Below are 11,840 nucleotides of genomic sequence, written 5' to 3' on the forward strand. Positions count from 1 at the left end.
AACCGTAATGGGGAGAAATTTTTTCAAAAACTGTTCTCTCACCTCATCTACAATCTTTGTTAATGAAATTTTCGGGTTATCTTTCACTTGTTCTATGATTTTGGCCCGCTTCCAGTCACTTAAAGCCTTGAGTCAACCTGTGCGCTGATCACTTTTCAAGGATTAGGCGCCCTTAAAACGCTGCCCGATGCTTGTAATGGTTTAGTGGCTTCTGTCTATCATTTCTCCGATCTCACCATATAACTTTCCAAGATTGTGGAAACTCCAAATTATTTTCCGGTCCGATAATGTAGAGTTTTTATGTTTACCCCTTATTTTATGAAAAAAAAGGTTAAAAAAAAGGCAATTTGATACTTTTAGCTGGAAAAAGTTATACCATACCACTCAGGGGATAATAATAAATGTGTTAAACAAAAAAAAACTGGCCAAATCGGTTAAATTGTGCCAACATTTCAAATTAAAAGCAAGTGTGCCAATAATTTTGTTCAGGAAGATTCGGCACTTGTTTTCGTTATTTTAATTTTAAAAATTAACTATAAGATGTAAAATATTAAAATAAACTGGGTTGTGTTGTTAATTAATTATATTATGTAAATAAATTTTGTTTTATGTAAATATCCCCATTTTAAGAGGAGAAACTGAGCCTCAAAGTTGAACAAGCCAACTGTGCCAATAATTATGTTCGTCACTGTACATAGTACATACATACATGTAAGACTTAGAAAAATCGAAATATATTTTACTCCGCAGATTTGTTGTCCACTTTTATATCTCTGGCGCCCACTTAGCATTGTTGCCTCCACCGGTGCTTATCGATATTCCCTTTTTGCGAACAGCAGAAACAAAACAGCTGAACCGCAACAAGAAAGAGCGAAAAAGAATTTAAATAAACGATAAGAAGAGGCAACGAAAGGCAGCGCAAAAGCACGTTTATTTATAAATCGCATAAAAAAACGAATAGAACACAAAAGCAAAAAGCCCCAAAACAACAACAAGTGACCATTGTCTTTGCCTTGCACCCGGCAACAAAAACACATTTCAGTTCTTATTCTCTCGCTCTCCCGCTCTCACAGTTTGTTTTCATCGAAAGATTCGCGGTCGCCGTCACGTGGAGCGTCGGCAGTGACGCCGACAGAGCCAGTGACGGATTCAGTTGTTGCTGTTGCTGCTAACGCAGTTTCGCTTTTAATCGTCACTTTTATTTGCGGTCTACTTTGTGCTTTGGCATCTTTTCGTCACCTACAGTGGGATAATCCATACGAGGTTGCCCCAAATTAAGGTTCATAAAAATTGGTCTTAGACCCTTTTTTTTTGAAGCTTTTTCCCAAGGCTTGGTAGTTTTAAAGATAAAATTGCACTTAAGTGACTTTTGCTCAAAATGGATGAAAAATACTATAAATTCATATATGTATGTAGGAATTGGCGTTTGCAATTAAAAAGTTTGTGGTAACATAGACGTTGGGGCGTAAGCGGGGAGATTTAGTTACCGGGGCGCCAAGATTTGAGGACTCTCAATGATTTTGCTAACTAAAAAATCCTAGTACCAAAATTGCATATATTAGTTGGCTATTTCTACACTGCGTCCCACTGTGCGAAACATGACTGTTCAAATACTTTGCCAAGCTCTCTTTTTGCACTCTCTATCTCGCTGAAAGAACTCTTCCTCTCTCTCGCTCTCTGTTGTTTGCGCTGCCTCCCGCAAACTTGCGGTTAATAAAGCAAAAACACAACAAAAAAAACAACAGAGATGGGGGCGTCGTCGTTGCTCTGCCGGCGTCGCTGCCTTCGTGGGCTTTTGGACGACGACGTCTCGTCATTTAAAAAGCGTCGTTTGGTGGAGCTAGCTAGCGATTTTATTTTTATATCGTTTTAGGTTTATTATTTGTAACTTGAATTTTGTAAATCATAGTTCGCGGTTTTTTTCGCATTTACGCAAGTTTCTTTTCCTTAGCTTTCGTGCTGTGTCTCTCTCGCTGCTCTCTTTTCGTGTTCTTGTTCTTTCCGTTCGGCGTGGCTTTTTCTTCCTCTTCTTTCATTTGTTGACGTCGCGTTGTTGTGCATTTAATTCTTAATTTTTGTCTGTTCTTACTGTTTTTTTGACATAATTTTTTTATAGTTGTCGTTTAAATGTGATATAATTTGTTAAGTATTTATTTATAAATCGCGCGGCGAATTAAAATAAGAAAATTGAAGAAAACGAGGATTGCTGAGCAAACAACAACAAAAGGCAAAGAAGAGAGCAATAAAAGGAGCTGCAAAAACAAAAGGCAAAGAGAAACAACAAATAACGGCAAAAGCAGAGTAGCGGCAAATAGGCAAAAAACAAAGAAAAAAAGCTAAAGCCGAAACAACAACCACCAAAAAAAGAGAAAAGCAACATTTTTATAAAACCGATTAGATAAAATAGAACTTTTACTAATTGTACAAAAGCAACAACGATAACAAAATATAGGAAGAAATATACAATTGAAAATCAGTTCAACCGAAAAACAAAAATCTGACGATCTTCACTTAAACAAAAGAAGAAACAATAAAAAGAGAAAAAGAAACAAAGTTAAACGAAAAATTCCGGAGGACTACACAAAAAAGCCGATGAATTTAAAAAGATCTCTAAACATTAAAACATGCAAAACATCACAAAATAAAAATATTCTTTGCAAATAAAAAGTAAAGTTGAAAAAAACAAAACAAAAAATTAAATTAAATTAAAAACAAAACTTATAAATTTAAAAAGACAATAATCAAACGATCTTCCATGAAATAAAAAATAAATAAATACTTAAACTGTCATGCAATACTACCATACTTAAATATACTGCATTTAAATGTAAGCAACAGTAAAGTTTAATAAATATAATTTAGACAAACATAATTTATAAAGGAACCCCAACTAAACAAAAACAAAAACTTTTAAATAAAAAAAAACGGCGATAAATCTGCGAAATAAAGCTTTACTACATCGGATTTCAAATCGGGCCCAAAAGTTGAAATGGTTTACTCCACGAATATTCTGCTGGCAATTGTGACGATCCTGACTGGCATTTTTATCTGGTCTCGTCGCACATATGTTTATTGGCAGCGTCGCAGAGTGAAGTTTGTCCAGCCGACCCACTTGTTGGGGAATTTGAGCCGAGTCCTACGACTCGAGGAGTCCTTTGCCCTGCAGCTGCGCCGCTTCTACTTCGACGAACGTTTCCGGAATGAACCTGTGGTGGGGATCTACCTGTTCCACCAGCCAGCACTCCTCATTCGCGATCTTCAGCTAGTGCGAACCGTTTTGGTCGAGGATTTCGTCAGCTTTTCAAACCGATTTGCCAAATGCGATGGGCGCAGCGATAAAATGGGCGCCCTATCGCTTTTCCTGGCCAAACAACCCGAGTGGCGTGAGATCCGCACCCGCTTGGCACCCGCCTTCGCAGGTGCCAAACTAAAACAGATGTTTTCGCTGATGGAAGAGGTGAGTCATCCAAACAGTCAGTCCAAATGTTCGCTACACCGGTCTACAAAGTTTTAAGGCGAAAATATCATTCACAAAACTATTACAGCAAAATACTCCTATACAACATATAAATCAAAGCAAGATTGTGGTCCGATATCTATAATATTTATTTGGACACTAGGTTTTGCGTATAATATATAAATGTACTTAGAGAGAATTCGTGTCGTTGGGCGGCTGATAAAGGAAAGCCCCTTCAAAAGAAGTCTGTTCTTATCGAACCAGACAGTTCATTAACGACTTACTTCATTGACAGTTAATCTTATCAAAGGTCAACAAATATAGCTCAAAGGTATTGCATTTTTTTCCCAATATTTTGTTGCCTAGTAAAACCAAAAGTTATATGCAAATCGAGAGTCTCAAACACGAATCGAAACAAAACAAAATTACTAATCATTCTGATAATGCAAATTCTCATCACAAAGCTAAACGTTTGGCAAAACCACGTATTACTAATTAGTGTTTGGATTCTGAGTTTAATCTTGACATATGTTTGCTATGTTTTTTGTTTCTTGGTAGATTTTCAAGGGGTAAAATAGGTTAATTTGAATTTAAAACTCACAGATGCTCCATTCTGTGATAGATTTTTAACCGAACTTGGATGGGTAGAACATGTCTGCATAAATGGTTTATTTTGTTTTTTTTTTACTCTGCTATCTCTTTGGGATATATCCTGGTCATATATCTCTAGATCGGCTGCGATTTGGAGTGGTATCTCAAACGTTTGACCCGAGATTTACGACGCGGAGACGCCGAGCGTGGGGCAATTGTGAGCATCAAGGATGTCTGTGATCTATATAATACCGATATGATAGCCAGCATCGCCTTCGGCCTGAGATCTTATAGCTTGAGGAGCACGCAATCGGAGATCGGTTCACATTGTCAGGATCTATTTCGGCCGAATGTCCGTCGAATAATAGACTTGTTTGTGATCTTTTACCTGCCAAAATTGGTGCCGCTGCTGCGGCCCAAACTTTTTACGGAGCCGCATGCGGAATTCCTGCGCCGTGTCATCCAGCTGGTGATCGAGGAGCGGGAACGCGGTGGCGACCTGCGCAATGATCTCATCGAGATGCTGTTAACGCTGAAAAAGGAAGCGGATCTGCAGCAGGACAAGTCGCATTTCACGCACCATCGCGACTTTTTGGCCGCCCAGGCGGCATCTTTTGAGCTAGCGGGCATCGAAACCTGTTCCTCTAGCATGTCCTTTGCCCTCTACGAGCTGGCCAAACAGCCGCTGATGCAATCCCGTTTGCGTCGCGAAATACGCGAGGCGTTCGCCGACAATCCCAATGGGAAACTCACCTACGAGGCCATCGCCCGAATGGAGTTCCTCGACATGGTCGTGGAGGAAACGCTGCGAAAGTATCCGATTGTGCCGCTCCTCGAGCGCGAGTGCACGCCGATCAACAAGAAGCGGTTCTACTCGTTGAGGCCGCATGCCGAGTGCTACGCCCGCCGTGGCATGCCCGTGTTCATATCCAATCTGGCCATACACCATGATCCCAAGGTGAGTTATTGGCGATTTTGATATACGTATATCAAAGGAATTAAAGATATTTTTCAGTTTTCTAATGTCAGAAAATGTTCACTGATGATAGAAATTTACTCATTTTGATGGTTTACTATATGTTATTTACTTTCTTTTTTAAGTACTGGCCGGATCCCGAACGCTTCGATCCAGAACGCTTTAGTCCTGTGAACAAGGCGCTGCACACACCCATGTCGTACTTGCCTTTTGGAGCCGGACCGCACAACTGCATTGGGGTGCATATTGGATTGCTGCAGATAAAGCTCGGCCTAGTCTTCTTCTTGCATCGCCACCGCGTCGAGATTTGTGATCGCACTGTGGAGCGGATTCGATTCGACGCCAAATTCGCGCTGCTGGCCAGCGAGCAACGCATTTACCTCAAGGTCGACTGTTTATAGCCACCGATCCCCATCCGCCCATCGCCACCGCCATCCGATATCAGCAGCATTATTTTATGGAGCGGGAGCACGGCCCCCATCGTCATTGTAAATACTTTGGCCTGCCTCAAATAAACTTTGCTACGAACTTTTTTTTTAAATACCAATTAATCTGTGTTCTTAATCTTGAGGGAGGGCATAAAGTAATAATTATATACTGATCTGTTTTATTTATTATGCTATGAGCTGTATATTTAAGAAGAATATGTATACTAGTTCCATTTTTCGTCGAATCTTAAATAATTTTTAGGCAATTTTTCATCCGTCATTTTTGAAGTAGTTTAAAGTATTTATTTTGCTCCATAAACCCATTTCATGGGATTATTTCGACTCTATCTGGTTTGTCATTAGTGTAAAGGTGAGCGGGAGCAGTGCCCTCAGTCGTCTGGTGAACTGCTTTTAGTATTTATTTCTCCACATGCCATTTCAGCAAAGTTTTATTTAATATTTATTGGCAGGGGGTCGACGGGGAGGGGCTCGTTGCGATTCGTTCCGTTCCGCTGATAACTTATCAGTCCGCGGGTCGGAGAGGCCTTTGCCCGGTGGCCTGATCATTGCGATTCGGATTCGGTTGGGCATTTCGGTCGCGGATCCGAAGGTGCGGTTGACTACGTCATCATCAGGTTTCCGGGCGTCTAGAGTTTGAGCTAAATAGGGTGGACCCTGTCTGTAGGGAAATATTTATTATCAAAAGGTAATAAATTGAACTCCTGTATTCAGATAGTGCCTATCTAACGCAATGAACTAGAGTCTCAAAGTCGAGTAAATAACAATTAATGTTATGAAACCAAGTTAGGAATCTTAGCATCAAAGGTGGACCAACCAGTTGCAGTTCCCCCGCAAAGCTTAAAGTTCAAGTTCAAACCTCAAACGATCTTCTGACTTTCGTGCGAAACCGGTCGAGAGTAGTTAATTTGTAGCTATTTAAAATTAACATAAATCTGAGCGACGGAATTGGGTACCCAACGACTAGAACCGATGGAATAAAAAAACACTTGACAGATTTCATTTGGCGACTAAGAATCTTATCGTTTGTGCTTTATGTATATTATAAATAAAGTTAATATTTATTATAAAATTCGTATAAAAAATATTATATATGGTACAATGCTTTCTGTTTGTTAGCAAAAAATAGTAGTTAGTAATTTTATTTATATCTTTTATATGGAAATTTTTTTTTAACATGTACCGGATTCCTCTTTAATGTTTTTTCTTTCCATATAGCACACCGACATCGGAGTTGGCGGCGTTATGCAAATGCTCACACCCAAAGGAGGGAAAACAAGCGGAAAACCGAAGGGTTTTTGTGATTTCCTCGGAAAAGTGCGTGCGCAACTCTTTGAGGGGAAAACCCGCTCGTTTTTCCACTGCGCTGGTCAGTTTTTATTAGACCGCGAAAAATCAACAGTGGCCGGCTCGTCAGGGTGGTCCGCTTTCCGCTTTTCCGATCTGATCCTTTGCCGTCGAGCCGCCTTCCTTTCTTGTGTTTGGTCCTTGCGCGCACGCCGCTAAAAGGGTTTTATTGCAGCCTCCCGTAAAATGTAATGTCATAAAGTTCCGAAAGCAAACAGTGCAGCGAATTACACAGAGGAAAAATACTTGAAATTGTGGCAATAGAATTGGGGTAAGCGAATTTTCAAAGATTATTTTTGTATATATTTTTACATTACGTAGTCTACGTTCATAATGGGTATGTTTATCATATATATACTCAATTTCTTTTGTAACCTATCAAATACTGAAAAATCTCAATTGTAAAAATGTGTTGTTTGGCAACATTCACATATTTTTCTAAGTGCATGGTCTGGATACATTTGTTTGTCGCTTCGAGTGAATGAAAAGGGAAAGAGTTGCACTCAGCCTCCTTCTGCAGTTGCAGTTGCTGTTGCCTTCTGGGAATCATTTGCGCCCTCGACCTTCCGCTGACCCATCGACCTGGGCTAATTTACATAAACCTACGCAAACATCCCAGAAACAACAAACACCGCGATCCCGAAAGGGTGAGCCAATAGCCCAGATGTTGTTCTGCACCGAAAGAAACATATCTTCAGTGGTACTTCTCAACAAAACGTAATACTTGGCTAATTAAATAGCGATCTGTTGGTAAACAAAATTGGGGGCTTATTCATGCTCTCTTTACATACTAAAACTACTTTTATTTATAAGAAAAAACATTTGAATACCATTCAAATGCTAAGTTTACAATACCTACAATTATTTAATATTTTGGGAATTGAAATATTTTAAGACCCTTAACCCTTGTATTTTTTCGAATGTAAGTTATAGTTTTTGGATCCAATTAGAGCCCCGACTCCCACGCACGTGTTCTTTTTATTTGGCCCTGCACTTGTCGGCTCCCATCCCCCTAACTTTTTAGGGTTTTCTTTTTTTTCGGACGAGACCCTCTGACAGTTGCTGTTGTTACGGTTCACCATGACCAACGCCAACAATTACCGCCGCAATTCTATTGTCTCTCGATTTCCTGGGCCCCTGCACATGTAGGTATATGTATATATACGTATATTTTTTATAGCTCATTTCCCACATGTCGCGGAGTTTTGCCCTCTTCGGGAATGACACTTCGGAACCATTTTAATGAGCCCAAATTACTCGCTCACACACTGCGGAGGAGTTTGAACCTAAAAAAGACGAAGGGAAAAACACTGGATGCACATGTCCAGTCGATCGGGCGGAAGTTGCCATTAGCCGTTAACCATTATCCATTAACCATTAACCATTCACCATTCAGCAGTTGGCATCGATCCCCACGATCCTCATCGATCTGCGAAGACAAAACCAATTAAGGCTGTCAAACAAATTTTAAGCGCCATCGGAATTATGACTATTAATGAGGGTTCATTGTTTATGGCTCAATTTAGGGAGTTCAAAAAATATGAGAAACATTTTGACAAAATAAGTCAGGCATTCTGTGTTTAATTGCATTCATTTGCTAAGTTTTTCCCCGTAAAACTATATTAATATTTTCAAGTGAAGTAGAAAAACGAGTAGTGACCCATCATTTCTATTTCATGTCTTACAAGCTTATGAGTTTTCCTTATAATTTTTATTAAAAATGAGTAGTTTGTTGTTGCATTTTTTTTTAGTTGCAACAAAGTAAGGGTTATGTCTGCATTTAAGTCCAAGGCTTTTGATGTTCGTGTTTTCCGCCTTTCTTTTCGTTTTTGATTTTATTTTCCCTTACAAGTGGCCGGAATCCGTTTTACGAGCTCATCTGGCGGATCGTTTCGCACATTTCGCACAATCTGTAACTCGATTTGTGTATCTGTGAGGTAAACAAACTCAATCTCCATCCATGGGATGGACAAAAGATGCGACAGATATTTATGAATGAATGCGGCAACTTGTGTGCCTCCCCGAAACTCCGAGTCCCCGATTCGCATCTTAATTCAAAGGAGATGGCCATATGGATCATGGATAATGGAATGTCGTGTAACCCAAGAAGCTGCCTCACTTCTCTACGCTTCGTTTATCAGTTACATTACCATGCGGCATATCTCTCGGATACTTCCGCCTCGTAGTTTTTTACCTGGCGCTACTTGGGATTTCCTCGAGGACTCGTCCTCATCCTCGTCCTCCCCGTCTTCATCATTATTTTCATCGCTGCTCCCAGAGGAAGTTCCAATTTGCTACGTCAATGAACCATGGCCCTGATTTGCTCATCAAGTGCCTGTCCTCTCCTGTTCCCTGGGCTCTCATCGTCATTCGTCCTGGGCTTGTACATTTTTTTCTGTTTCTGTTTTTTTTTTCGAACCCCTCCCCAGGACCTTGTTCGCATTTCTTTATTCCTTTCGTTGGCTGGGTGCTTTTTTTGGGCCTGTGATTTCTGACACGGCGCTGACTGTCGGCTGTCAGCAAAAATCATCTTTGAATGAGGACGCCAGCTAGCGAGGGGAGCTTGTAAAGTTTCCTAAAGTTTATTTGTACTTTAAACTTGTTTTGTTTATAGAAAAAACTAAAAAGAAGAGCTTGTATAAATGTATTATTATATTATAAATTACAGAATTTTCATTTCGGTTAAAAAATAATATTGTTTGTCAGTTTCAGATAGGTTTTTTCTTAAAAATGGTTAGTCTACAGAATATTTTACTTGTTAGGTGATCTTAAAAATATCACTAAGCTGCTGGCAGTAAAGTTTGCTAGGCTTTAAATGTAAGCTTAATTTTCCAATTAATTTGATACAAATTAAATTTATTTTCAAACTCCTCGAAACGCCCTCGTAATATAATATCCTTGTTACATGTCTTGGGTTCTCCGTCTTTACTACTGTACAAAAAGCTGCGCCAAATTGTCTGTTTACATTAAATGCATAAATTATGCAGCATTTTATTTACTTATTTATGTTTGCCCTGCGAACAATCGCTTTGATTCCGCCACTTCAGCCAAAATGCCAAATGCATAAAATATGTCAGTCGGCCATGGGAATATATACATAGACAGTATACTGTATACAGTATGTACAAACACAACATTGTTCAATTTCATTTTGTATGCATTTCAGTGCTGCTGATGATGATTTTTCCACGGATATTCATGGTTGTTGCCTGGCTTTTGCCCATTTTGATGCCCTAATGATGATGTCTCTCAGTTTTGGGTCATTTGCCGGCGGGTCGGAAAAAAAAACCCTCCCCTTTTCGCCACTGTTTCTGGTGCTTCTGGGTTTCAATTTAACCACCGGGTCTACAAATCTCGTAAAGCAACCCCCCGAAACGATAGTAAAAGTTGACAGTTATGTGTTGATGACAATGTCGACAACGCCCAGCGAAAAACCCCTCCATCTATGCTACTATATTATATAGCCTCTCCCCGCTGACTTTTCCTCTCATCCCATCTTGGGTGGCGTGTTCTCGATGCTACTTAGTCGTGTAATGACCAACTTAGTAGGCACTGGGATCCAAAACAAAAATCACTACAACGTACTTTGTTTTTTAATTTATGATTTTAAAAAAAAATCTCATTTAATTGTTTTGTTCTCCATAATACAAGCTAATAAATATTTGTACTTTTATGTAAAGAATAAATAACGGTACTCCACACCCTCATATTTAAATTTTTAAGGATAACTTTCCTCTTTGTCGGCATGATTAGCGATTCTTTTTTGGGTGTCGCAAATTTTCCAGCTAACGAATTTCCATAGTTTTCGTGTGTGTTCCGCCGTCTTCAAAGGGCTGCCGACCCAAAATATTTTCATTAGGCGTTAATTATGTTTGAGCCAAAATATTTCGGGCTTCCGTGTAACTGAGCGAAAGGACATGGCAGGACATTTGTACATCGGCATGATTTGCATTTTCGCAGTGACCACGGCACTAATGACTGCAAATGCATCCTCCGTTAATATATTTTTTGCCAATCATCAGGAGACGAAAGGGTGGAACGAAAATAGAAACCAGAATCCCGAATCCCCCGAAAGGAAGTTGCCCGCCAAACGTAATTTATAACCAGGCGATTCCAAGGTCCTGACAATGCAACTGCAAACTGCAAACTGCAAAGTTGCAAGGCAGACTTTAAATGATTTTCTTCTATTTTTTTTTTTTTTTTTTTTTTGGGGGGGGAAGAGCGAACAGAAGTTGGCACTGGAATTAAAACGAAAAACTGCAATCCACCCTGTCATTAGATGGCATCAATTGTTCGGTACCGACGCACAAGGGACTCAATGCCAAAGGACCAAAGGACGAAAGGACTCCTTTGTCCTGGAATCGTACGGAATTGAGCGAACGGGGCTCGTTGACAGGGGGATATAAATGTTGTGATTTCTTAATTTTTGTTTGCATTTTTCTCGAATTTAGTAGGCTGTTGAGGTAATTACACTAATTATATGGCCCTGGTACCAATTTAGGGGTAGTTCCCCCGATCCACACCCCTGCCGAGGTCATCGAGAGCTGTGTCAAACGGCACTAGACCCCGTATATCACATTCCGAATCGGAATCGGAAGCGGAGAGCGGGAACACTCGAGTGGGATTTTCCACGCGGGTGTTACGTCTCCGACACCTTTTAAAGAAATACTTAACTAATTTAGGGGTTGTTTCAACTAAACTATGCTTATAATTAAAATACTTCTCAGTATTATTAAAAACAAAACAGTTTTAGATGTGTTTAATAAATTTTAAATCTTTAAAAACAAAATTACATTAACATATATTCGTAGTGAGTCCCTCAAAATTTAAGGAAGTATATTTAACTTTTTATAAAAAAATTTCCATAATGGGCCATATATAAAGAATTATTTTTGGTTTTACACAATAGTTAACCTTGTTTAATACTTTTTTTGATATTGTCACTTTTTATCTTCCAAATTTTTTCTGAAACTCAGAGCTCATCGATTTAATGTTCTCGGAGTGGTACTGCACGTTTTCTTTC

The 11,840-nt window shown here is 39.5% G+C and overlaps 1 protein-coding gene across 4 annotated transcripts; it reads left to right on the forward strand.

Moving 5' to 3' along the window:
- Window positions 1–1,777: 1,777 nt before the first annotated feature.
- LOC108098080 (probable cytochrome P450 6v1) lies at window positions 1,778–5,571 on the forward strand. 4 transcript variants are annotated; one of them, XM_017200780.1, is made up of 4 exons: window positions 1,778–1,873; window positions 2,117–3,457; window positions 4,188–5,006; window positions 5,150–5,571. In XM_017200780.1, the coding sequence occupies exons 2-4, from the start codon at window positions 2,990–2,992 to the stop codon at window positions 5,423–5,425; spliced, it is 1,563 nt and encodes a 520-aa protein (XP_017056269.1). In that variant the 5' UTR covers window positions 1,778–1,873; window positions 2,117–2,989; the 3' UTR covers window positions 5,426–5,571. The 4 variants fall into 4 exon arrangements, with proteins under 4 accessions (XP_017056269.1, XP_017056270.1, XP_017056271.1 ...); XM_017200781.1 differs by having other exon boundaries at window positions 1,812–1,884; XM_017200782.1 differs by having other exon boundaries at window positions 1,821–1,873; window positions 2,184–3,457.
- Window positions 5,572–11,840: the final 6,269 nt, after the last annotated feature.

Source organism: Drosophila ficusphila, unplaced genomic scaffold (assembly GCF_018152265.1).
Source record: "Drosophila ficusphila isolate 14025-0441.05 unplaced genomic scaffold, ASM1815226v1 contig_197, whole genome shotgun sequence".
NCBI lineage: Eukaryota > Metazoa > Arthropoda > Insecta > Diptera > Drosophilidae > Drosophila > Drosophila ficusphila.